This window comes from Perognathus longimembris, chromosome 23 (genome assembly GCF_023159225.1).
Source record: "Perognathus longimembris pacificus isolate PPM17 chromosome 23, ASM2315922v1, whole genome shotgun sequence".
In the NCBI taxonomy this organism is placed as follows: Eukaryota; Metazoa; Chordata; class Mammalia; order Rodentia; family Heteromyidae; genus Perognathus; species Perognathus longimembris.
Window position 1 is genome coordinate 1,464,387 of NC_063183.1, and position 27,801 is coordinate 1,492,187.

The 27,801-nt window shown below is 42.9% G+C and overlaps 1 protein-coding gene and 1 long non-coding RNA gene across 6 annotated transcripts; both read left to right on the forward strand.

Moving 5' to 3' along the window:
* Window positions 1-130: 130 nt before the first annotated feature.
* Window positions 131-27,291, forward strand: Lyrm1 (LYR motif containing 1). 5 transcript variants are annotated; one of them, XM_048331911.1, is made up of 5 exons: window positions 132-475; window positions 2,038-2,065; window positions 17,133-17,302; window positions 23,332-23,424; window positions 26,410-27,291. In XM_048331911.1, exons 3-5 carry the CDS (start codon window positions 17,144-17,146, stop codon window positions 26,524-26,526), a joined length of 369 nt encoding a protein of 122 aa, XP_048187868.1. In that variant the 5' UTR covers window positions 132-475; window positions 2,038-2,065; window positions 17,133-17,143; the 3' UTR covers window positions 26,527-27,291. The 5 variants fall into 5 exon arrangements, with proteins under 5 accessions (XP_048187869.1, XP_048187868.1, XP_048187866.1 ...); XM_048331912.1 differs by lacking the exon at window positions 2,038-2,065 and having other exon boundaries at window positions 131-475; window positions 17,114-17,302; XM_048331909.1 differs by lacking the exon at window positions 2,038-2,065 and having other exon boundaries at window positions 134-475.
* Window positions 3,040-4,033, forward strand: LOC125340375. The gene is made up of 2 exons (XR_007208757.1): window positions 3,040-3,263; window positions 3,478-4,033. It is a non-coding gene; the product is annotated as an uncharacterized LOC125340375 (long non-coding RNA).
* Window positions 27,292-27,801: the final 510 nt, after the last annotated feature.

Genomic DNA, 27,801 nt, shown 5'->3' on the forward strand with positions numbered 1-27,801 from the left:
CCCCGCCGGCCACCGGCTCCAGGAGGGAGAATGGGAGAAAGGCGGGGGGAGGGGGAGGGGGGAGTTCGATGACGTCACGACGTACACGGAAACGTAGGAAGCCGTCGTCAAGTAAGGGCAAAGACGTACCTACGGGGTGGGTGAGCCCGAAGGCGCTGGACTGGACCATTTGTAACTGGAAGAGGGGGAGAGGAGGATAACGGAAGGAGTAAAAGGGAAGATAAGGAGAGGACCGGTTTGGGTATACTGTTGGGTGCGGTGAAGAATGTGGTGGAATTGGAAGTTGAAGGAAGCTCGAGACTATCCTGACCTGGAATTAGGACGTTTGACGGGTGGTTTGGTCCTGCCTGGCCTACCGGACCTGCCGGTGGAGCTTGGCCGGCCACCGCCGTGACGAAGCTCCGGCGCCGCCTCCTCGCTGCCCTCCGGGGGCTGCCGCGCTGCTGTGGGTGGGGGAAGGCAGGACTGACGCAGAGTGAGTGGAGGGACGGAGACGCCGACTCCCGGCGCGGGGACCAGGAGGGGGAAAAGGGCTGGCTCCCCGGGGACCGGGATGGGGTGAGGGCGCGGCGTTGCTAGGCGACGCGCCAGTGTGACCCCAGCCGCGCGAGGGCGGCTCGGTGTCATCACTGCTGGCCGAGGGCTGGGCGGCGATTCCTGCTTTGGGGCCCGGGAGAGACCCCGCCTGAGCCCTCTGGATCCCCGGGTGTAAGGGGAGTTGACTAGGGGCGGGCTGCGGCGCCGGGGGACTCCTAGCCAGGGCGACCGATCTAATAACCCCCGCGTACGGGGACGCAGAGGCCTCCCACGGCCCTGCAGGAGCGAACTCGAGAGCCGAAGGCGCCTTCGCCCCTCGCGCGCGGGAAGGAGTTAACGAGTAAAACAGCAAAGCCACCCGAACGTGAGGAATTTACCCTCCGAACACGTCACGGGGAGGCCTGGTTCGGCGTTGGCGCTCCAAACCCTAGACTCGAGAGGAAGCCAGCGAATCAGGGAACCGGGAAAGAACTAGGCGGAGAGAAGAGCCAGTGCACAGAGCATTAAGGTGGGAAACCAAGAGCCATGTGGTGGAAGATAGACCGAGGCTGAGTACTCCGTGATAGAATAAGAGAAGTGGCCAGAAGGGTTTGGCTTGTTGTGTCACTGAAAGATTTTAAGTTACCTGACATGATTACATTTTTTAAAAAATTACATAGACCACTGAGTGGAAAAGATCCAGCTGCAATAATGCAATAAAGGGGTTGAGGCCAACGGAGAGGTGAGCATAGTGTTGAAAGGGTAGTCATTATGGAAATGAACAGAATTCTCTTTTGGAGGTCGAGTTTGCAGGATTTGTTGCCAAATTGGATATGAAGTGGAATTGAATGTGAAACATGTAGGAAATGATGGAGCAAATGACTCACTAGGAAAAAGTTTTTTTTTGGGGGGGGGGAATCTTAAGCTCTTTTTGATTGTAATAATCCAAATGGTTGTGTTTAGAAGTTAGACAAATTAGGGGGAAATTTTTGACTGGAGATAATAAATATTGGACTATCCCTAAAGCACCTAGGAAGAGTGTGAAGATAACAAGGAGAGTTATAACCTGGGACCAGTGGCTCATTCCTTTAATCCTAGCTACTCTGAAGGTTGAGCTCTCAGGATAAAGGTTTGAAGTCAGCCTAGGAAGTAAAGTTCCAAAGACTCTTATCTCCAATTCACCACCAAAAAAGTGGAAAGTGGAGCTGGGACTCAAGCGATAGAACCTAACACACACAGACACACACACACACACACACACACACACACACACACACACACACTCAAAGGCTTAAGGACTGCACCCAATCCCTGAGTTCAAGCCCCAGGACCGGCACAGAAGAAAAAGAGGAAGGTCCCTTAGATCTCACACCTTTTCAGAGATGACCCAAAAAAGAAACAAACAAAGGAGACATGGACCAGACCTCAAAGAAAAAAGAAGGAACTCCCCTTAGGATCCTGAATACCAGTGAGACTCATCCTTAAAGGTCACTTGTGTCTCTTTTCTCCTCCCCCTCCCAGCTGTCAGTGCTTTGGGGCTTGTGCACAGGTAAATTTGTGTCCACTATAAAAAAATCTGCTTTCTTTGATAAATATTTATTTACATATCTGTCTTCCCAGTGGGCTATTTCTTCTTTGTGTCTTGTTGGCTGCTTAGTACAGAGACTTGCTAGGCAGGAACTTAGTGTTCATAAAGTATCAGCCACTAAGTTCAGTAGCTTATAACAAAGTTTTTTTTGTCCCTGCTGCTGCTGCTGATACTACAATATGGTCAGTCTCTAAACATTGGAAATGGTATGAGAAAAAGAATCAGAACGTCTGGGTTTCTATCTTAGACTGACAGAGTAGCCTTGGGTAAGTCCCTTTTTGAGCTAAAGCTTTGAGCCTAAGTTAGAAGTTGTAAATTGGCGAGACAGATGTTGCCTACAAACATATTGCTCAGCCCACAAAACGATTTCATGTTCTTTTTTTAAAAAATTCTTATTTTCTTGCCAGCATTTAAAACCTGATACATCAAAAATCCAGATTTTGACTTTATTTGAAAATCCAGATAGTCAGACAATACTAGCCTAATATTCCTAGAGGTTCTTATGTAACAGCAATCACCTAGAGCTGAAGAATTACCTGCCTTTTTCTTGTGGGTTAAGCCCTACTGGGATAACCCTAGTGGATATTTGATGCCTTTTTTTGGCCAGTCCTGGGGCTTGAGCTCAGGGCGTGAGCACTGTCCCTGGGTTCTTTTTGCTCAAGGCTAGCACTCTGCCACTTGAACCACAGTGCCACTTCTGGCCATTTTCTATATATGTGGTGCTGAGGAATCGAACCCAGGGCTTCATGTACACAAGGCAAGCACTCTTGCCACTAGGCCATATTCCCAGCCCTTGATGCCTATTTTTTATTTTTTTATTTTTCAGTGCTGGTCCTGGGGCTTGAACTCAGCATCTGGATGCTGTCCCTGAGCTTTTCTGCTTAAGGATAGCTAGCACTCTACCACTTGAGCCACAACTCCACTTCCTTCTTTTTTGGTAGTTAATTTGGATATGAGTCTGGTGGAATTTCCTGCCTTGGTTGGCTTCAATTTGTGATCCTCAGATCTCAGCCTCCTGAGCAGCTAGGAATACAAGCATGAGCCTCTGGCACCTAACTAGACCTAGTCTTGAAGAATTTGATGATACTCTTAAGTGCTAATCCTTCCCCACATATAAAAATAGACAATCATTGATTGCTTCTATTCTCAAGAAAGTCTAGTCCGGGGCTGGGAATATGGCCTAGTGGCAAGAGTGCTTGCCTCATATACATGAAGCCCTGGGTTCCATTCCCCAGCACCACATATATAGAAAACAGCCAGAAGGGGCGCTGTGGCTCAAGTGGCAGAGTGCTAGCCTCGAGCAAAAAAAAAGCCAGGGACAGTGCTCAGGCCCTGAGTCCAAGGCCCAGGACTGGCAAAAAAAAAAAAAAAAGTCTAGTCCGGAGCTCCAGTGCCTCTGCACCGATTGCTTCCATTGCCTCCATCATTTGTTCTGAAGATGTGCCCCCCCCCCCTGCTTAGAGTGCTATTATCTTATCAAATAATTGAGTACAGAATTAGATGCTAGTAAACTCCAACTCTTTCTCATATTGCCAAAGACCTTTTGTTGTTTCTTAACCATATTCTTAGAAGGTCATTACGAAGCATGAGTTTAAATTGGTGTTTTGGCTCTCTCTAGCAGGAGATCTTGGCTAGCATGTCATGAATCTCTAGAATTTGCTTGTTTTCATCTCTTTCCCTAAGTCTTTTATGTTGTCTACTTCCTCTGACTGATTCTTGTCTACTAAGGAAACATATTTCCATTCTTTTGAGTTGAGGGAAGAAAGCTTGTTTTTCATTTAGGATTATTTCTATCCCTGAATGGAAAAATACCTTTAAATCTATTGGTGTATATAGACTAAAATAATCTGATTGAAATTCCTAAATACAAGTATAATCTTGTGTGTGTTCCAGTGCCGGTAAATAATACATGAATGGTTTCTAACTTAATGATAGTTTGACTCATGATTTCTCAATTTTTCAGTGATGTGAAGATGATACACACTCCCTAGAAACCATACATGGAATTTTCATATTTTCCTAAGCGGGAAATGTGTAATACAATACTTTATCCCAGTGCTAGCCAACATCAACAAGATAGCTCTTTTTAGTCATGAGAGTGAAAAACCAAGACTTAATGGTGTATTGTACTGCTAAACTGTGGTGTTTAGGTGGTAGGTTAGGTATATTAAATTCTTTTTCCACATAAGATGTTTTCAATTTATGTGGTATATCTGTCTAGCAAGTGCAATGCCCTGAATTCAAATCCCACTCTCACCAAAGAAAAGGAATGTTTTCAACTTGAAAAAGGAGGAGCCAGGCACCAGTGTCTCACGCCTATAATCCTAGCTACTCTGGAGGCTAAAATCTGAGGATCATGGTTCAAAGCTTGCCTGGGCAGGAAAGTCCATGAGATTCTTTTGTTTTTGTTGCCAGTCCTGGGGCGTGGACTCAGGGCCTGAGCACTGTCCCTGGCTTCTTTTTGCTCAAGGCTAGCACTCTACCTCTTGAGCCACAGTGTCACTTCCAGCTTTTTTCTAATATATGTGGTGCTGAGGAATCCAACCCAGGGCTTCATGTATACAAGGCAAGCACTTTACCACCAGGCCATATTCCCAGCTCCCCATGAGATTCTTTTTAACCACCAGAAAACTGAAAGTGATGCTGTAGCCCAAAGTGGTAGAGTGCTAGCCTTGAGCAGAGAGCTCAGGGCCAGCGCCCAATCCAGAGTTCAAGCCCCACATCCAACAAAAGGAAAGACAGGAGTTGGGGAGTCCTACACCAGTGCAAGTCATACACATCTGTATTTAGAATGAATGTGTTTTATGGCCTCTGATCTCTTTTAGAATAATTACTATAAAAGTTTTTCAAGTGTTGATATTTTGGTTTTGTCCCTCATTCTGAAATTTTTTCATATAACACCGCCTGGCTGAATTTCAATTCCCTTAAAAAAATACTAAAATACTATTCTCTTTGTCCCCATCTCTGACACACCATATTGTTGATACTTTTTGTGTTAAAAGGATGGGTGCCAGTGGCTCACACCTGTAATCCTAATTACTCAGGAGGCTGAGCTCTGAGGATCAAGGATCCAAGCCAGCCTGGTCAGGAAAGTCCACGAGAAGGCTATCTCCAATTAAGTACCAGAAAAGCCAGAAGTAGAGCTGTAGCTCAAGTGATAGAATGGTAGCCTTGAGTAAAAAAGCTCAAGGACAGTGTCCAAGCTCCATTCAAGCCCCAGGACTGGCACCAAAAAGAAAGATGCTGTTTCAGAAAGTGGCTATGGTATGATTAAGTGTGCCTCATACGTATAACCTGAGATTTGCAAAAGTCTATGGCATCAACACTTTCTGTTTTACTAGAGTTCTAATAATCTAAGATAGGAAACAAGTCCATGGGGCATGTGGGGGAGGGGGATGTTTACCTCTGTCTATGTCTTGATTGACAGGAGAGAAGGATAGGGGATCAGGGATGTGTAGAGCATAGTTCAACTGGAAGGTTATCTGGTTACAGTAACAATATCACATGCCAAATACAAGTATATCCATATATTCCAAAAAATAGAGTATAATCTAAGAGAAAAGCATGCTGAAAAATAAACAAGGAGTCAGAGATTAAAAAATGTTAACTAGGAAGGTAGGCTTGGCCATGTCTGTGGTGTTGGCACATGCGTTCTATTTCCAGTAAGAATGCACTGTGGTCTGAAGATAGTAGTATTTTCAACAAAGTTATTTACTCATACTGAAGAACAATAGCCCTTTGCTGTACGGGGATTATTAATGGCCAGAGGGAAACAGCTTTAGGAAAACCCATTACTACCAAAAAGCAATAAATTCACCAACAGGCTAACACATTTCCCTTCTCTGCAGACAAAGCTTAGCATAGATAAAAGAGACCTCAGTCTTCCTCCTATTCAACTATTTAACTCCTAGTGCTAAATGCTTCCCTGGAATAGCTCATGAATAACCTTTACAAATCTGAAGAAAGTTCTGTCCTTATTCTCTATTGCATTTTAAGAAACAGTTGCCCTCTGGAGGGGTTAGGATTCAAACCGAGGTCTGTCTATCCAGTGCCCACTAATTCATTTTTTTTATTATATCCTTACAAATGTAGAAAAAAAATTTAAATGCTCTAAACCAAGAGAGACATTCTCTCTTTTTTTTTTTTTTGGTATTATATCCTTATAAATATAGAAAAAATTTTAAATTCCCCAAACCAAGAGAGACATTCTCTTCTCTGCTAGTCAGGGCAAAAAAAAAAAAAAAAAAAAAAAGTCTAATTGCTTAGGAGCATTTCAGAAGCTCATACCTACAGTTGTGTGTATGTGTGTGTATGTATACCTGTAATCCTAGCTGCTTAGAAGGCTGAGATATGAGGAACCAAGTTTGAAGCCAGCCTGAGCACAGAAATCCAGTTAACCAGTAAAGAGCCAAATACAGAGGCATGGCTCAAGTGATAGAGTGCTAGCCTTGAGTGGAAAAGTGGAGAATGAGAGGTCCTAAGTTCAAGCCCCAGAACCAGGAGAAAAAGAAAAAGAAGAAAAAATCCAGGCAAAGGTAGCTCACCCCTGTAATCCTATCTACCCAGGAGCCTGAAATCTGAGAATCACAGTTTGAAGCCAGCCTAGGCTGGAAAATCCATGAGACTCTTATCTCCAATTAATCAGCAGAAAAAAAAAAACAGGAGTGGGGCTATGGCTCAAGAGGTAGAGCACTATCCTTGAGCACAAAAGCTTAAACAGCCACAAGGCTCTGAGTTCAAGCCTCAGGACTGGCAAAAAGAAAAGAAAAAGTGAGGATTGCATCATAGCTATATTGGGTATATTGTTTGTTCCTAACCCCTGTAGCTTTAAACATTCAGGGAGTTAGTTCGTATTTTAATGGCTCTGGGATCTTATTTGGGAATTCTGCCCCAGATACTATCATGTATATCTCAGGATGTATATGGACATTACTGATAACCAGAGTGTAGTGAACAAAACTTAGTCCCAGTCCTCTTTCCCTCCCCTCTCCCCATCACATACACACAGAGAAAGAAGAAAGGTAGGTCAAAAAAGCAAGTACAGGGGCTGGGGATATAGCCTAGTGGCAAGAGTGCCTGCCTCGGATACACGAGGCCCTAGGTTCGATTCCCCAGCACCACATATACAGAAAACGGCCAGAAGCGGCGCTGTGGCTCTAGTGGCAGAGTGCTAGCCTTGAGCGGGAAGGAGCCAGGGACAGTGCTTAGGCCCTGAGTCCAAGGCCCAGGACTGGCCAAAAAAAAAAAAGCAAGTACAGGGCTGGGAATGTGGCCTCGCGGTAGAGTGCTTACCTAACATGCATGAAGCCCTGGGTTCAATTCCTCAGCACCACATAAACAGATATGGCCAGAAGTGGTGCTGTAGCTCAAGTGGTAGAGTGCTAGCCTTGAGCAAAAAGAAACCAGGGACAGTGCTCAGGCCTTGAGTTCAAGCCCAGGACTGGCAAAAAGAAGAAAGTACAATACACTTGTGGTAGAGGTAAGCTAGAGGATACTAGTGTTGCACATAGCTGGAACATTGCTTCATTCCCTAGTATGAAAAAGGGACCCCTTCAAGAAATAATGGTAACCAAAGGACGAGAAGCCACAGATGCCCAGAGAAAGGATGTTTCATACTCATATGGCAAGAAGAAGGGGTCCTAGATTTAAGGAGACAGATCAGCAGGATCCAAGTACATGCCACCTGTGTTTGCATTTCATAACCTCCTCACCCCTGAAATAAAATCATAAGGTGTTTAGGAGCGATTTTTTTTTTTTTTGTCCAAGATGGATTCAAACTTTCACTCACTGGCTGGTGCTCTACCACCTGAGCCACACCTCCAACCTGAGGTGTGGCTCATTCTCAACTCTACTCAGTTATTGGAGTTGAGAATGGTTCCATCTGGAATCAGGACTTTCTTAAGCATGAAAAGGAATCTTCTTTGACTGGGGTTTGAAAGTCAGTGTTAATTTTTTTCCTTTTTCAGCCCCCCCCCCTTTTTTGCCAGTAGCAGGGTTTGAATTTAGGGCCTTATATTTGCTTCGAAAGCACCTGAGCCAGACCTTCAGCCCAGCTTTTTGCTGCCTATTTTGGAGATAGAGTTATGCAAACTTTCCTGCCTGACTTGTCTTTGAACTATGATGCTCTGGGTCTCAGCCCTCTGAGTAGCTTACATTATACACATAGCCACCAGTGGCCAGCTTTTCTGTCTCTTCTTTTGCAGTTTTTCTTCAGTAGAAGGCAAAGCCTCATGAGAGTACCACATTTGGAATTTTTACATTCCTAAGACCAAAGTCATACTTCTATAAATTTCATCTAAGGAAAGGGTTATTTTCATCTCTACTCCTAAACTTCTAAATGTTCCTGCTGCAGTGAATTTTCCAAAGAAGGTGGAAAATTGTTCCCGAGGGAGAGAGAAGGGTGAAGTGGATAAGGCTACATTACTGGCCATCTTTCTAATGGCCTCCTCTAAAACTAGATTGGGATGTAGCAAAGGCTGAATGTTCTTTTTCAATTTTTTTTTTCTTTTTGCCAGTCCTGGAGCTTGAACTCAGGGTCTGAGTACTGTCCCTGGCCTCTTTGCTCAAGGCTAGCAATGTGGGCTTGAGTCACAGCGCCACTTCTGGCCTTTTCTATATATGTGGTTCTGAGGAATCGAACCCAGGGCTTCATGTATACGAGGCAAGCACTCTTACCACTAGGCCATATTCCCAGCCCAGGCTGAATGTTCTTACAGTGTGTTCTGGGAGTCTCGCCAGACCTCTCTTAACATCCCACTGAGAGGTGATTGGGAATTTATGGAAAGTTTTGTGGTGGTAGTGGTGGTAGTGATGCTGGGTTTGTTTTGTGTTGTTTTGTGCTGGTCCTGGGGCTTGAACTCAGGGATTATTTGCTTAAGGCTGGTGCTTTACAAATTGAGCCACAGCTTTCCTTCCAAGGTTTTGGTAGTTAGTGGGAGAGAAGAGTCTCATACTTTCCTGCCTGGGCTGGCTTTGAATTGTGACCTCTCAGCCTCCCAAGTAGCTAGGATTACAGGCCTGAGCTGCTAGCTCCCAGCTTGTTTTGTTTTAAAATTGTTTAATGCTCATTTTGAGCCCCCATTACTGGTTCCAGTAATGTGGTCAGACAAAAATAATCATCCAACTATGATGGGAACTCTTATTGATCTTGAGTTTCCTGACAATTAATTAGGTAGCATAATACTCAAGGGTCACTATGTAAGAGTAGTGGAATCATAAATAATAGTGATATAGTTTGATTCCAGCACATTTCAAAGATGTAAATCAGGCTACATTACTCCAACTTCCTTAAAATGTGCCAATGTCTTCCTTTTTCTCTAGACTGCAAACTCCTTTCCAAGCCCACATTGCATTCATCTGTGGCCTCTCCTCCCCCACAGGCCCTGGCTGTATTCACACTGCTGTTGCTTCCCGTCGGGGAGCCTTTGTCTGTTTTCTTTTCTTATATTGCCCTCCATTTACAGGGCTCTTCAATACATCCAACGCTCAGTTCAGTCACTGACTACCCAAAATAACTCCCATCTAAAATCAGTGTTACAACTCAACTTTGGGACATACACATTAAGGGAACCTTCTCCCAACTGGGACAGAAGCCAAAATATCCTAGCAGCAACCTGGGTCAGCCTTTTCTACATAGTAAGCTCTGCATAAAGAGTTCACTTTCAGACTTGGACTTATGATGCATGCTTTCTAGGGGAACGGATTTGTTTTCTCCACCCATACACAACGAAAAGGCAGGCAAGTGCTTAAGGTAAACAGGAAGTTTATTTGAATGTGAAAGGAGAGTATGAATGAAAGTAGTGATGCTCTTCCTCCAGAGAGAGCCCCAAAGAGGTTAGTGGAGACCTCTTGGGTGGTGTGGTTATTACAGCACAGGGCTCCTCCCCTGGGCTTTGCACCAATTGCTTGATGGCTTGTGCATGTGCCGCTATAGCTCTTTCTGCTGGTTCACTGGGCATCCAGGGCATTATGGGAAGAAAAAGCATTTGACCAAAAGCCTGAAGCACTCTGGAACAAAAACTGCCATGATGGAACACATTATTGGCCACATGTTATGTCCACCCCTTTTTATCCCTACCTACTTAACAGTTCCACTTTCACTGTCATGAGAGGTGTAATTTTAGGACATAGCTTCTAGTCACAATTATTTCCAGACACACCTGATGCTTTCCTTATTCTGGTATTTAAATGATAAAGAGATGAAGAAGAGCAAAGCATATCAAGAAGTAAAAATTACATGGTAGACTTCATAGCCACTTGTCCTCTAAACAACTAGGTATTCCTGCTAGTGCCTGAGGGAAATTCCTAATCACCCTCACTAAATGGGATGGACACCTGAAACTTGTGAAGAAAAGAAATTAAGATTGCTTTCAATCTAGAAACCCTTAAGGAAACCAGGCACTGGTATAATTCTAGCTACTCAGGAGGCTGAGATCTGAAGATTGAGGTTCAAAGCCCACTTGGGCAAGAAAGCCCATGACAGTCTTATCTCCAGTTAACCACCAAAAAGCTAGAAGTGGAGCTATGGTTCAAATGGTAGAATGCCAGCCTTGAGCAAAAAAGCTCAGGTCCTGAGTTCCAGACCCATGCATGGCAGGCATGCGCGTGTGCGTGCGTGCGCACGCGCATACACACACACACACACACGAGAAAAACTCTGGGAAAAAGGCAATTTTTCTAAAGGAGTTGCATCCTAAGAACAAACACAAAAATCTAAACCAAAAAGGAATAGGCCTTATATTTGCTTGGCTGGCACTGTACCACTTGAGTCATGCCTCCAGCATGGATTTTGCTGGTTATTTTGAAGATGGAAATCTTGGAGACTTTACTACTTGGCTGGTTTCAAACCTGGGTCCCCTGCATCACAGCCCCTTGAATAGCTAGGATTATGGGCTAGGATTACAGTGCCCAACTAGAAAAGGGCTTTAATTTTTTTTTTTTTTTGGCCAGTCCTGGGCCTTGGACTCAGGGCCTGAGCACTGTCCCTGGCTTCCTTTTTGCTCAAGGCTAGCACTCTGCCACTTGAGCCACAGCGCCACTTCTGGCCATTTTCTGTATATGTGGTACTGGGGAATCGAACCCAGGGCCTCATGTATACGAGGCAAGCTCTCTTGCCACTAGGCCATATCCCCAGCCCCAATTTTTTTTAAGCCTATGATTAAATTCCTAGAATCACAAATTTTCTGTAGCACAAGATCCTTTCAGTCATACAGCAAACATTTGTTGAATTTTGATTATGTACCTTTCTAAGTGCTGAGGATTCAGCAACCAATGAAATGGATGTAGTAACTGTACCGGGGGAAAACCGACATTAATGATCAGTACTTGGGCAATGCGAGCTCTGAAGAACAACTATGAAGAACCACAGAAGGCACAACCAAGAGACCTAATCCATTGTGTATGGTTAGGGAGGGTAAAGGAAGAGTAGAAGTTGGTTAAATTTAAAAAGTCAGGAAAAAGGGACTGGCATTGGAAATATACCCCTAAGGCAAGAAGATAATGATTCTCACAAAGAGCTGAATGATACCCAGTAAGAAAAGAACAAAAGCATTTTCCTTTATCATGCCCTTTAAAACTTGGAAGGAAGTGGTATGCGGGCCTTGTTTATAGTCCTGAATGGTGAAGACAACTTTAGATCCTTCTCTCTCAAAGTCTGTAGAACCTGGGTTTTCTGGGTCACTTGTTAGACATCACCTATCTCCCCTTCAGAATTCGTTTTCAAAACTAATTCAAAAAGGGTTTTGAATATAGCCCTATTAAGTACCAATTGTTAGTACTGCTTGGGTAACTTAATTACAGGACTTGAGTATCAGGTTATAGCATATGGTCAGAATTCTGTGTGTCTCTGTGTGTGTGCACTTGAACTCTGGGCCTGGGAGCTGTCCCTAAGCTTTTGATCAAGGCTAGCACTCTACCACTTGAGCCACAGCACTACTTCCAGCTTTTTCTAAGTTAATTGGTTGTAAGAGTCTTACAGACTTTACTATCCAGGCTGGCTTTGCACTTCTATCCTCAAATCTCAGCCTCCTGAGTAGCTAGGATTATAGGTGGGAGCCCACTGATGTGTGGCATGATCAGAGTTCTTTAGAGTAGTATAACAAAGCCAGCTAAAGTCAGAGGAAATTGGCTGTGGTTTTAATGTGCTTGACCTTCACTTTCTTCTAAGTGTCTTGAAGTTAAAGAAGCTTGTCTGTTAATGACAAGGAAATGAAGCAATCATTAATAGATATTACTGCCCCTCACAGGAACTGACTCATGGTTTCAGATGAAACCATGGAGTATTAGGAAACTCAGAAACCTGTTTCCTTACCAGGAAAAAAAAATAGCATCTCATTTGGGCTTTTATTATGCATGATGTTTGTATTGGTTTTTATTAATTTCTTTCATGAATATTTTTATCTGTAGCATCCTAGACTTCAGAATTGGCATATACCTTTGATCCTATCAACTTCTGATTGGGGTGAAGTGGTGATTTCAGACTTTTCATCAAATGGTTAAGCTTTATTGCTCAAGAAAGGTCTCCAGGGTCAGACAAGTAGGAGGGGCAATCATCTTCAAAGAAGAAATTCTTTGTAAAGTGAACTTGTAGGTCCTAGAATTTCTCCAGTAAGCACACCTCCTTCCAGCTGCCATTGTGCTGTAGCTGTGGAGATGCACACTTACCCAGGACCACTGGAAGCACGCCAATTCCAAGTAGGTGTATGCATCCAGGGAATCACACTTTCAAATGGCAGGGAGCAGCCTCCTTTCTGACAAACCTGCTTGAGGAAAACCTAGGACACAGAATGACACACCCAGGTGCTTGGCCCTGCAACTTGCTAATCAAATATTTCCCTTCTTAGTCTATCCTCTTGTCAAAGCAGTATAATATTCATTACCAAAAGTCTAACTAAACAGAATGCTCTCCCCCTCTATTTCCCCTGAAGTTTTAGATGTAGAAATGTTAATAGTAAAGAAACAAGCTGAAATTCTGCATAAGTTAAAAAGGATAGCACCTAATGCCGACCAACAGGATAGACTAGCATATTGAGGTATCCAGTAGCTGCATGATAGAAGTGAAACTGTCCAAGATGGAGCTAGAGTTTACCAATGTGACTGAATCTGACAAACATGATGGGCAAAAAAATGCAAGTTGCAGAACTCATGAAAACTTTTCAAACCTAGAGCACTTAAGGTAAATTAAGGTATTTAAGGTAAATTGTGAAAATATGCATGGCAATGATAAGTGACATTCAGGATAGAGTTCTTTCTATGAGGCAAGCACTCTTGCCACTAGGCCATATTCCCAGCCCTAGAGTTCTTTCTAGAAAGGAGGAAGGGGTAGAGGGTTTCAAGTGCAAATATAATTTGTTCTTTAAGGTTTGCAGTGTATCTGAAATGTTTTATGATCAAAACAAAGGTGACAGGAATTTTACTTTTCAAAAAGATATCCCAGGGGACTATTACTTATGTCAGTTCTCATTTAGCCAGGCCCTCTGGTATTACAGCTAGTGTTTCTGAGTAAAACCCTAGAGGTGGGTCATAAGATCTTGGGTCATCAGAAAGGTTATCAGCCAGACTTACAGGACTTATAGGACTTACATACTTACAGGACTGTTCTTATTGGGCAAGGATGTAGACATTTTTTGGAAATGTTGACTAAGATTATGATGAGAAAAGAAATAAACCACCAAGGGATTGTAGGCATGACTTAGTTGGTAGAGTGCTTAGCCGATGAATGGAAGCAGACTGTTATCTGCCTGTTATCTGACCAAGGCTGGAGGCGGGGGGGGGGGCAGGGGGGGGCGGGGGGACGTGTTATGATGAACTAATAGAGAAGTTAAGACCTCGCAGCCTCTGAGTAGAGCTGAACCTACATGTGTTCATTTTGTTTGACCTGCATGATGCTCACATTTTCAAAGTAATAGTTTTTTTTTTAATTTTCATATGAGAATTTGGATTGCTATTTTTGATTTCTTTTGTTGGTTGGTTTTTTTTTGTTTATTTGTTTGTTTTGGTATTTGAACTGAGGGCCCAGGCACTGCCTCTGAGCTTTTTCACTCAAGGCTGGCACTCGACCACTTGTGCCACAGCTGCTCTTCCAGCTTTTTGCTGCTTAATTGGAGATAAAAGTCTCTAGGACTGGCTTTTAACTATGGTCCTCAGAGCTCAGCTTCCTGGGTAGCTAGGATTACAAGCATGAGCCACACTAGTGCCTGTCACCTGCCACCTATTTTTGTTTTTGTTTTTGGCCAGTCCTGGTGCTTGGACTCCGGGCCTGAGCACTGTCCCTGACTTCTTTTTGCTCAAGGCCAGCACTCTGCCACTTGAGCCACAGCGCCATTTCTGGCCATTTTCTGTATATGTGGTGCTGGGGAATTGAACCCAGGGCCTCATGTATACGAGGCAAGCGCTCTTGCCACTAGGCCATATCCCCAGCCCCCTGCCACCTATTTTTAAACTATCAGAAAATATGACACACACACACACACACACACACACACACACACATACACGAAAGGAAGGAAGGAAGGAAGGGAGGGAGGAAAGAAGGGGGGAAAGAGAAAAAAGGAATTGGAGGCATAGTCAGTTGGCAGAGCACTAACCAGTGATTGAAAGCATCAGGTACTGAGTTCAAGCCCTGGTCTCCAAGAAAAAAAAAAAAAAGAAAAGGAAATCTGGCATCTGGAGGCCCTCATTTCTTCATGACGGCAACTAACTGCAGCTGAGTTCTGTTATCTTTCAGAAAGGTGTGTCCTCCAGTCCCCTTCCAGCCAGGTTCCCTCATTTATACTGCCTGTCAGCTCCTGAAGACACTTGAGCTTGCAATCTGAGCCTTAAATCCTAGTTCTTAATTAGAATGTGCCTTCTCTAGACATTCATTTAGTGATAGAATTTTACTGGAATTCCTACTGAAAGTATTCTGGTAAGTACTCTGGAAAGACTAGTTTAACAATGGTAAATGTGAATTTTGGTTTTACCATGTTTGTAAAAATGGCCTTCATAGTCAGATGCCAATGGCTAAGGCCTGTTATCTGGTACTTAAGAGGTTGAGGACAAGATAATCAAAGTTTGAGGCCAACCCAGACAGAAAAGTTCATGAGTTTTCTTTTCAACCCATACCTGGGCAAAGTAGCACATGCCTATCATCTCAAGCTACAAGGGAGGTTGAAATTTGGGGATCATAGTATTAGGCCAGCTTGGGAAGAAAAATCCACAAGATTTCATTTCCACAGAGGGAAGCTAGACATAGTGGTACAGCTGCCTGCAATCCCACCATCAACAGGAAGGTTAAATCAGGTGCATTGGGTCTTGAGTATGTACTGGTGCTGGAAAGGAAGCCCTCTCAAAAGCAACTAGGAAAAAATGGCTGGAAATGTGGCTCAGGTAGTAAGAATGCCAGGCTAGCAAGCAGGAGGCTTAGTTCAAACCCCAGGATCTCTTTTTAAAAAGTGGGGAGAAGGAAGAGGCTGGGTGCCAGTGGCTCACCCCTGTAATCCTATTCAGGAGACTGAGACCTGAAGATGACGATTCAAAGCCAGCCCAGGTAGGAAAGTCAGTGAAACTCTTATCTCCAATTAAGCACACACACAAAAAGTGCAAGTGTGGCTCAAGTGGTAGAACACCAACCTTGAGCAAAGCAGCTCAGGGATAGCACTCCAACCCTAAGTTCAAGTCTCAGAACCAGCACAAGAAAAGAAATTTCCTGTATTATCTAGGTGTGGTGGGACACACCTATAACCCAAGCTTTTTGGGGCTAGATCTGTAATCTTAGCTACTTAGGAGGCTGAAATCTTAGGACGTGGTTCAAAGTCAGCCCGAAGTCAAGCCCAGGCAGTAAAGTCCCTGAGACAAAGATCCAGAGGATCTTGGTTCAAGGCCAGCCCAAACAAAAAGTTAATGAGACTTCATTTCAATCAGCTCGCCAGGTGTGGTGATAGATCTGTAATCCCATCCATGTAAGACACATGAGTAGAGGATATACTCCCAGACTATCTCGGGGAAAAGCATGAGACCCTACCTGAAAAATAATTAAAGAAAAAAAAATTAGGGAACTGGGAACATGGCTCAAATAATAGACTGCCTAGCTGCTCAGAAAATATGAGGCCCAAAGTTCAAACCAATACCACCAAAAATTAAAAGTACCAGTACTTGTACTATACCATTCTAGAAATGCTACCCAACAGAGCTATTGAAAAAGAACAGTTATTTCTAGACTAATTAGACATCTGTGTGTGTGTGTGTGTGTGTGTGTGTGTGTGTGTGTGTGTACATGTGCCGGTCCTGAGACTTGAACTCAGGACCTGCGCACTGTCTCTCAGCTTTTTTGCTCAAGGGTAGTACTCTACCACTTGAGCCACAGCTCCACTTCTGGCTTTTTGGTAGTTAGTTGGATATAAGGGCCTCATGGATTTTCCTGCCTGGTCTCCTTTGAACTGCAGGCCTCAGATCTCAGTCTCCTTAGATTATAGGTGTGAGCTAAGATTATAGGTATGAGCCACCAAGTGCCTGGCCTAACTAAATATCTTGATTTTTTTTTTTTTTTTGTCAGTTGTGGGGCTTGAACTTACGGCCTAGGCGCTGTCTCTGAATTTTTTTTTTTGGACCAGTCCTGCTTTTTTTTGACCAGGGCCTGAGCACTGTCCCTGGATTCTTTTTGCTCAAGGCCAGCACTCTGCCACTTGAGCCACAGCGCCACTTCTGGCCATTTTCTGTATACGTGGTGCTGGGGAATTGAACCCAGGGCCTCATGTATACGAGGCAAGCACTCTTGCCACTAGGCCATATCCCCTCTGAACTCTTTTTTACTCAAGGCTAGCACTTAGAGCCACAGTTCCACTTCAGGTTTTTGAATTGTTAATGAGATAAGAGTCTCAAGGGGACTTTCCTGCCCAGACTGGCTTTGAACTATGATTCTCAGATCTCAGCCTCCTGAGTAGCTAGGATTATAGGTGTGAGCCATTGGCGCTGGGCTGAATATCTTGATTTTTAAAATATACACATAGTGTCAAATTGCATTTTTGTGCCAGTTTTCCCTTATTTATCCTAGTGGATCTGAAGATGACCACAGCAACACGACAGGAAGTCCTTGGCCTCTATCGCAAAATTTTCCGACTTGCAAGGAAATGGCAGGCTGCATCAGGACAGATGGAAGACACCATCAAAGAAAAGCAGTATATACTCAGTGAAGCCAGAACACTGTTCCAGAAAAACAAGAACGTAAGTAAGCCCAGGTTGGCAGCTCCAGGCAGGGAGGGGGTTCTTGTGTTTATTCCACTTATTTCCATCTGGAATGGGGAAGCCTGGACCACCTCAGAAATCCCAGACGCAGAGCCCGAGGCAGGAAGGGCCAGCAGCACACAGCTCAGCCAGCAGCATGTTATATGGCTCTTCCTCCTCAGAAGACCTCAGAAGCCAGCAGCATGTTATATGGCTCTTCCTCCTCAGAAGCCATGTGACATAAATCAATGAGAATGTCGAAGGAATTTCTGTTTCTCTCATTCTGTCCATTGCCAGCCATTTCCCACAAGGAAGGGGCATGGTGAAATGGTTTTCCATTGAAAATGATTCAAAGCCACCAAATATAAACTGATTCAGAGAAGAAAGACTATGATGAAGACACAGAGTTCCTTCATTACTTGCTTTGAACTCAAGCCTCTTTGGCTAGCAGAGTGAGGTTGCCCTCTGGGACCAGAAAATTGGGTAGAATGGCACCCCATTAGCTAATTAGATGGAACTGAATACCCAGACGCCAGGGAGCCAGCCTTGACCCATCCCAGCAAACCATACAGCACCGCTGTTAGCCCACTGGGAAAATTGCCTGGCACTAAGCTGGAGGAAGCTTTCAGAGCCTATTGTATGTTCCACCCCTTCTCATCTCATTGATTCAGTTCCATCACTGTTTCCCTTGTGAAACCTCCAAACTACTGATTCTCACTGCTTTTCTCTCCTCAACCTGTCTTCTTTTTTGGCCACCTTTTCCACATTCCTTCCCACTAACTTAGGGGCTCTCTGAAGGTCAGCCCTCTGTATGCTGAGGCCACTTCTGAATACCCAGCCTTGGACTCTGACCAACTAACTACTTTAGGGCCCTCACCCAGCCTAACAGTTCAAAGCACAAGTCACTTGTCTACAAGCTCCTTGCAAGCTCGCTACTTCGTATGTGTCTGTGTATCTGTGTGTGTATGACATGCGTGCATTGGTGCTGAGGTTTGAACTTAGGGCCTGGGTGCTGTCCCTAAGTTTTTGTGTTTAAGGATAGGATTCTATCACTTGAGCCACAGCTCCACTTCAGGCTTTTTGGTATTAACTGGAGATAATAGTCTCATGGAAGCAGGGGCTAGTGGCTCACACCTATAATCCTAGCTACTAAGGAGGCTGAGATCTGAGGATTGTAGTTCAAAACCAGCCCAGGCAAGAAACTCCATGAGACTCTTATACTATTATTTATTTATTTTTTTTTTTTGTCAGTCATGGGGCTTGAACTCCAGGCCTAGGCACTGATAGCAGTCTCTCATGGACTTTCCTGCCCAGGCTGACTTTGAACTGTGATCTCAGCCTCCTGAGTAGATTACAGGCATGAGCCACCAGCACCCAGTTCAATGAGACTCATCTCCAGTTAACCACCAGAAAACCAGAAATGGCACTGTGGCTCAAGTGGTAGAGCGCTAGCCTTGAGCTGAAGAGCTTAGGGACAGTGCCAAGGCCCAGAATTTAAGCCCCATGACCAACAACTACAACAAAAAGAATCTCATGGACTTTCCTGCTTAGGCTGGCTTTGAACCATGATCCTCAGATCTCAGCCTCCTGATTAGCTGGGGTTATAGGTATAAACCACTTATACCCAGCAAGCTTGCCCATTTCTGACCTAGTTTCTCTTTCCACTCTGAAATTCTTTCTTTTTCCTCATTCAATAAATAAACAAGTGTCCATCATGTGCCAAACACTAGACAAGGCATTGGGGCTATAAAAAGGAGCAAAACCAAGACAGCATCCCTCAAAGATGTTTCAGAAATAAAAAATGTAATCAAGACAACTGCTACCTCACAAACTCCTAAAGAACCTTCCCTTCTTTGAATCCCTACTTTTTAATGCTAACTTCATAATGAAGTTTCTAGTCTTCTTGCCTTTCTCCAGCTTCTTCAAACTCTTACCATAGCCCGTGCTTGCCAAATTAGGTCTTTAAACAATTCTCTAAAGAAGAGAAATAAAATACTACTGCTATTTATTTTTCTTGTTTTTAAAAAATGTCTATTTTAGACCAGGCCTCATGGTGCATGCATTGTAATCACAGCTACTTTGGAGGCAGAAATAGTATCATGGTTTCAAGGCCATTTGGGGCCAAAGGTCTCGAGACCTTGTTTCAAAACAAGCCAGGCACGGTGGTGCCCACCTGTGACCTCAGCCACTTGCGAGTCACAGGAAGGAGATGGCAATCCAAAACCATCCCTGGTTGAAAACATGAGATGAGACCTTACCTGAAAAACAAAGCAAAAGAACAGAGGGCGTGGCTCAAGTGTAGAGCATTTGCCTAACAGAGATAAAGCCCTAAGTACCACAAAGTACATATATATAATGAGTTAATTAGTACAATAGGTGCAGATGGTCCCAGATTTATGGTAGATGACATCATTTTAAAAAATTTTTGTCCAGGTCCTGGGGCTTGAACTCAGGGCCTAGATACTGAGCCTGAGCTTTTGTGCTCAAAGCTAGCACTCTACTACTTAAGTCACAGCTCTACTTTTGTTGATTAATTGAATAAGACTCTCATGAGCTTTTCTGCCCAGACTGGCTCCAGACTGTGATCTTCACATCTCAGCCTCCTGAGTAGCCAGGGTTACAGGTGCCCAGCTGACTTATTTTTTGACTTTACAATGTTACAGTAGTAATAAGCATTCTGTGGAAACTGAATCTTGAAATTTTGAATAGTTTATTATATAACAGGCTTTATGTTAGATGATTATAAACTATAGAATAATGCAAACATTTTGAGCATGTTCAAGATAGTCAAGGATAAGCTATGATGTTTGATAGGTTAAGTGTATAGTATTAAATTTTCAATTTATAATGAGTATATTGGAACATGTTCCCATTATTAGTCAAGGAGCATCTGCAATTTATAAATCCATACTCTCACAAATCAGTATAAATACATGTGTGTATATGTGTATAGAAGCTATGGGCTCCAAAAGTTTTTTAAAGAAAAAATAGGTGATAAAATTTTGAGATTTCTGAACAATTGGTTGTACTCTGCTTTGCTTTATTTGCTGGGCTTGCCTTCACACAGACTGTCAGTTCCTGGAGTACATAGACAGTATCTTAAGAGACCTGCCTTGCAGTTGTCACTAATAAACATTCACAAATATTTGAACTTTGGTTGACCTCTAGTAAGCCTTTCTCAATTTCATAATGGCCATCTATTGTGAATTCCATCGTGGTCTCCAGCAGCCATTTACCCTCATTGATTATATGTCACTGTACCTTTTCTGTACCTTCATGAATCACAGTTGTTCTCCATACGTAGTATCTTTGGTGGGTGAGGGCAGAGACAGTGTCTTGCCAGGTGCTGAGGCTATCATAGCACACGCACAATAAACTGTCACTGGCTTACTTTAGTCTTTAGCTATTGCAGAAATCCTTCCTTTGCCTCTGCTTGGATTAGTCCAGGGGGAGCCAGGAGAGGAATATGTGCCACTAGTGATACATTAAATTATTTGGGGGTGCAGAGAGCAGATACACTGGATATATATATATATATATATATATATATAATTTTATGGAATTATACTATAATTGTATATGTTAAATATACATAATATGTGTACTCATTTTAGCATGTATTAGAAAAAGAATGTCTGACCAGAATTTTGCAATGCTATTCCTTAGAAGAGAATACATTTAAAGAAAAACTTTACACCAGGTACTGATGGCTTACTCCTATAATCTTAGCTACTCAGGAGTTTGAAGCCAGCCAGGGCAGGAAAGTCCAGGAGACTCTTATCTCCAATAAACTACTCAGAAAAAGCCAAAGGGCTGGGGATATAGCCTAGTGGCAAGAGTGCCTGCCTCGGATACACGAGGCCCTAGGTTCGATTCCCCAGCACCACATATACAGAAAATGGCCAGAAGCGGCGCTGTGGCTCAAGTGGCAGAGTGCTAGCCTTGAGCAGGAAGAAGCCAGGGACAGTGCTCAGGCCCTGAGTCCAAGGCCCAGGACTGGCCAAAAAAAAGAAAAAGCCAGAAGTGACACTCTGGCTTAAGCAGTAGAGCACTAGCCTTGCGCAAAAGCTCAGGAATAGCAGCCAGGTCCTGAGTTCAAGCCCCAGGACTGGCATGAAAATAAAGGAAAAAAGAAAAGCTAGCACTAATACAGGTTACAGGTTACAGTATGTAAACAGCACAAAAATTGTGCTGGCAGCTCATGAATGGTAAATTTGGAGTGTATAGCCCTAAGCTTGTTCAGCTGGACAACTAGAGCCCTAGTCCCTTAGCCCTGTGTCTGGGGCTCCTCCCCCCCCCCCCCCCCCCCCAGTTCCTCATGTCAACATAAGCAGTTTCTTTTTTTTCTTTTTTTTTGCCAGTGCTGCGGCTTGAACTCAAGGCCTGCGCACTGTCCCTGGCTTCTTGTTTTTGTTTTGTTTTGTTTTGGCCAGTCCTGGGCCTTGGACTCTGGGCCTGAGCACTGTCCCTGGCTTCTTTTTGCTCAAGGCTAGCACTCTGCCACTTGAGCCACAGCGCCCCTTCTGGCCATTTTCTGTATATGTGGTGCTGGGGAATCGAACCCAGGGCCTCATGTATATGAGGCAGGCACTCTTGCCACTAGGCCATATCCCCAGCCCTGTCCCTGGCTTCTTTATGCTCAAGGCTATTACTCTACCACTAGGCCATATCCCCAGCCCATAAACATTTTCTTGTAACCTCAGATGTATTAAGTTTAATAGTCCAAAGGTATCTCCTTAATTGCAAATGAGAACTGGCACTTGAAAACACAGAAATAATACCTAATGTGATGGGCACAACAGTACCTTCTGAGAAGTACAGAGGTCAGTAAGTTGACCTTTGTCCCAAGGGACTCTGGCAGTTACTTGTGTTGCTGTTCCTGGAACTCCAAGAGGCATGGAAGGATAGACACTTTCTTGGGATTTCAGAGCCACACAGGCCCAGACTTCTCTGTGGGTGTCATCTGGGGTTGATACAATTCTAGCTCAACTTTGAGGACTTCTGGCAAACTCAAAGATCCGCCCATTAATTCATTTTCCATCCTTAGGATGACCGTTTCTCCCTTTCAGAATAAACTTTTGTTGGGCTGGGAATATGGCCAAGTGGTAGAGTGCTTGCCTCGTGTACATGAAGCCCTGGGTTCGATTCTTTAGCACCACATATATAGAAAAAGCCAGAAGTAGTGCTGTGGCTCAAGTGGTAGAGTGCTAGCCTTGAGCAAAAAGAAGCCAGGGACAGTGCTCAGGCCCCTGTATTCAAGCTCCACGACTAGCAAAAAAAAAAAAAAAAAAAACAATAAATTTTTGTTCCTTTACTTAAAATCAGATTACCACAATTTGACTAATATAAACTTGATGCAAACTTTAGAAAGTAACGAGAATACTGTCACATGTAGAAGTCATGACTTAAGACTCTGTCCTTAGCAGTTCTCTAAGAATTCATCTTTTAGATGTGTTTCTAGATGAACCCTTTTTTTTTTTCAGTAGGCTCTTTAGCAGAATTGTTTATAATGGCCAAAGATTGGAAATATTCTACATATCCCACCAGTAAGTGATTGGTTAAATGATAATAAAGCCTAATTCTGGAATTTTGTATAACTTTAAAAATGTAAGGCCACTTTAAGTTTGAATATAGGAAGAGCTTCAAGTTATGTTAGTGAAAAAAGAGGCCCCAGAACAAAATGAGCATTATGTGTAAGAACTGCCTTTGTTTGTATATAAGGGCTTACATATATGGATAGATTATCCTGGAAGGAAACATTACTGCTGATAAACTGTCTGAGAAGGAAACCTGGAATACAAGATAGGAGGGACACTTGCTTATTATTACTTATTATTATATTATTACTTATTACCTTTTGTACTGTTTTAACATGTATTTCATTGTCTAAATTTTAATATTAAATTTGGGGTTTTCAGATTATCAACATTTAATTTAGTAGAGAGATGAAAAAGTTTAAGAAAATGCATACCTATACTTGTGTACCATTAGAAAGATGCTTAAAAACCTTAGTTTTTCCCTTTTCATAGCTCACAGACATCAACCTGATTAAACAGTGTATGGATGAATGCACCGCCAGGATTGAAATTGGACTGCATTACCACATTCCTTACCCAAGACCAGTAAGTGTGACTCCCATTCATAGGTGGTGGGGACTTAGCCTGTGAAGCCCAGTTGTTTCTAAGAAATGTATAACAAGAGGGCTAGTGCTTACTGAGCAGCCTAGAACTATAGTAAGAGATAGATGGGAAATAAGATGTCTTGTGCCCCTGCCCATCATCACAAACCAAGGTACCCAAGAATGCCTGATTTCTCCTCCTCTATGGCTTTCCCATTTGTGAAAGAGAAAACAAGCGCCATTTATATAGATTTCTCTTTTGACTTGAACCTTGTTTTGTTTTGTGTATTAGGCTTGAACTCAGGGCCTGGGCATTGTCCTGAGCTTTTTTGCTCAAGGCTAACACTTGAGCCACAGCTCCACTTCAGATTTTTTGCTAATTAATTAGATATGAGTCTCATAGCCTTTTCTGCTTGGGCTGGCTTCAAACCCCAATTCTCAGATCTCAGCCTCCTAAGCAGCTAGAATTACAGGCATGGGCCACCAGCACCTGGCTATTTTCTTTATTCTTTTTTTTTTTTTTCTTTTTTTGGCCAGTCCTGGGGCTTGGACTCAGGGCCTGAGCACTGTCCCTGGTTTCTTTTTGCTCAAGGCTAGCACTCTGCCACTTGAGCCACAGGGCCACTTCTGGCCATTTTCTGTATATGTGGTGCTGGGGAATCGAACCCAGGGCTTCATGTATATGAGGCAGACACTCTTGCCACTAGGCCATATCCCCAGCCCTTCTTTATTCTTTTATCATTACTGAAAGAATAAAATTCAAACATTAAGGGAACATATGAAATAGAAAGCAGAATTATCAAAAGCTCTATGTGCGAGTAACCACCATAATTTCTATTCCAACAGAAGAAATGACCAATTTTTAATTCTTTGACCTAGAAAAGTAGTGATTTGATAATATATTAGCTCACTCTAATCATCTGTTCCTATTAGTGTTTGTGTGTATGTGCACATATGTGTGTATCTGTATACATTCTTTATATATGTGGGATTCTAGTTTTAGTATTTTATTCTCTACTTAAAATTTACTTCAACTTATCTTTGTGTATGGCTCTACTTCCATTGAATGTGTTATAAAAATATACCATTGTGTTGGCCAGAACTCTTCAGAAAAACAGAACCAACAAGTTATATACATCTAGATACAGATATGGGTGTATCTAGGTATATGTAAAAGGAGATTATGTAGAATAGGTTCATGCAGTTAGGGGAGCTGAGAAGTCAAGACCCAGGAGAAAGCCACTGTCTTTATTCAATCTGAATCTGAAGGCATAAGAACCAAGAAAGCTGGTGAAAACTCAGGCTGAGGATAGCTGGATGCGATCTCAGCTCGTATAAGGTGGGCAGGAAACAAAAGAAGTGAATTCTCTCATTGCTCTTTTGTTCTATTCAGGCCCCCAATGGAAGGGAAGATGCTTATCTACTTTGGGATGGCAATCTCAAGTCCATTATGCTAGGCACTGGTGACTCACACCTGTAATACTAGCTACTTAGGAAGCTGAGATCTGAGGATCACAGTTCCAAGCCAGACAGGGATGAAAGTCCATGAGACGCTTATATCCAATTCAGTTCCCAAAATGATGGAAATGGAGCTGTGGCTCAGGTGTTGAGTGTTAGTCTTGAGCAAAATAGCTCAAGGACAGCGCCTAGTCCCTGAGTTCAAGCCCCACTACTGACAAAAAAAATAAAAATGGAAGTCCACCAACTCAAATGCTAATCTTATCTAGAAATGCCTTCACAGGTTTAATCTGAGCCAATCAGATTGACATAGAATTAACCATCACAGCCATAGTATATTTACTATTTTGGTAGGTATTTAAGTTAGTTCTTTTTTTTTTTTTTTTTTGGCCAGTCCTGGGCCTTGGACTCAGGGCCTGAGCACTGTCCCTGGCTTCTTCCCGCTCAAGGCTAGCACTCTGCCACTTGAGCCACAGCGCCACTTCTGGCCGTTTTCTGTATATGTGGTGCTGGGGAATCGAACCTAGGGCCTCGTGTATCCGAGGCAGGCACTCTTGCCACTAGGCTATATCCCCAGCCCCTAAGTTAGTTCTTAATCTCCATTCTGCACCAAATATATCTGTACACACACTTTTCTCTCTCCCTTTAGATTTCATCTTGCTGTGTGATTTGTGGTCATTTTTGCTCCCAGAATTAGATTCTAGATTCAAATCCTGGTTCTAGCCACTTAATGCATAATCTTAGTGTATAACTTCTTTGAGCCTTCATTTTTTTCATTTACAAATACTGAAATAATAATTCCTTGAGATTATAAAGATCAATAAGTACAAAGATTACAAACATTAATGAGTCAGTGATAGCCTTAGCACTCCATAGACGGTAAATATAAGCTTCAGCAATACTTGAGTGTATGTATGTGTTATGGGGGCTTGCACTCGGGGCCTGGGCGCTGTCTCTGAGCTCTTTGGCTCAAGACTAGTGCTCTACCACTTGAGCCACAGCTCCATTTCCAGTTTTCTGTGGTTCATTGGAGATGAGAATTTCACAGACTTCCCTGCTTAGGCTGGCTTTGAACTGAGATTTGGAGATCTCAGCCTTCTGAGTAGCTAGGATGATAGTCATGAGCCACCAGCACCCAGCTTGAGTATGATTTCTTTTTTTGTTTGTTCGTAAGACAAATGTACATTTTATTTTATAAATAGTCAAATTGCCAATAATCATGTAAGTACATCATACTGCTACACTATTTCATACAGTGGCCCAGAGTGGCCTGTAGTTCCTTAAATTTTAAACTAATTAGAATTACAAATTTATCTCCTTAGTATCACAAGTCACATTTCAAATACTCATGTGGCTAGTGGCTACATACAGTCAGAAAATTTCTATCATTGAAAATTTTCTCTTGGATAGTTCGTAAAGTAGAAAGAACTCTGGAGATTGGATGACAGTCATATGCACGGCAAATCTAAGTGATGACACAATGAAATGGTTAGTGAGTATGATTCTTAATATCATCTTTATCCTTATTCAGATTCATCTGCCTCCAATGAGCCTCACCCCACTACAAGGCCGAGGATTTCGAACCCAAGAGAAACTGAGGAAATTTTCCAAACCAGTATATCTCAAGTCTCATGATGAAGTTTCTTAACCCAGAAGATACTTGTTTCTGCATATGATGAACTGATTTGCTAGTGAATGTGAATCAAACAACAAACCCTTCTCCTTGACTAAGGGCACCAATCGCAATATCGTCTTTATATTTCCAAGTTTGCCCTTACCACTGGTTTGTGCCTGAACCGCCCTCCTCGCTGTCCTGTTGCTGAGTGGATGAAGTTAGCTCTAGGGTGATGAACCTTACAGCCTCACTAAAGTCACTTTTGGAAACAGGACTAAGGCCTGTGGGAGGAAGGCTAAAGTGACAGAGCTTATCCTGAAGAGACAGCTTACGTGGGAATGCCTTTCTTCACACATCAGCTCGGGGAAAGAAATTAGCCAGTTGCTGGAAATTCTTATGGCTACTCTAAAATCATATATCACCCTCAGAATATTTTTGAGGAATTTTTCTTCATGTTACAGGTTTTCTGATTTTGTGGTCTTTTTACCCTTTCAATTTCCAGATGAACTGCCCTCAGAAAGTCCATCTTTGGATTGATTGTGGTTTTTTATGGAAATTGTATATACCATTCATCCCCCACACCCCCTGCCCATACACACACAAAAGTTCATGCCTGAGTTAAATGCAAATTTTTACTTTATCTTAAATTCTATGATTAAGTAAGATGTACTTAGGATCTGAAAAGTTTCCTTGAAACTCATTTACGTTCATTGTACTTTAACATAATGGAAAAGTGCAAGGTTTGAGCAGACTTTCAAATTAAAACAATGGGACAAATAAAGATGAAAACACCAAGGATTTGCACCCTGCATGTAAAGCTATGTGAGAGTTTATGACATCCTTGTCAACTTCTCATACCTCCAAAGAGAATGGATATGAATAATAAAAAAAAAACAAACTACCGATTTTTGTCTCTGCATCTTTTCCAAAACTGACTTGTGAAGCAGCAGATGGAATGTGTCTCCAGTGAACAGAAGCATAATATAGCAGGAGAGTTCTAGTGTGTATATTTAACACAAATACAGTAGGTCTTTCTGAAGGCAGAGAAGTATAAGTGTGCTAGCAGGTAGTTGGTCCCATGGCCATTCTGTGAGCACAAGAACCCGTCATCCCTTAGTTACTCTCCTGCCAGTGGGTTTCTGGGGAAGTGTCTCCTTTCCTAGAGGAGAGTCTAAAGTACATCCCATGCAATTTTGGATATGTGAGCTGAAGCCAAAGGCTTCATTTAGTGGTCAGCCAGATCTGTTGCTAGCAGAAACCCTGGCCGTTCTGGACCAGTTGAGATGTAACTGCCTATCACGATCCCTT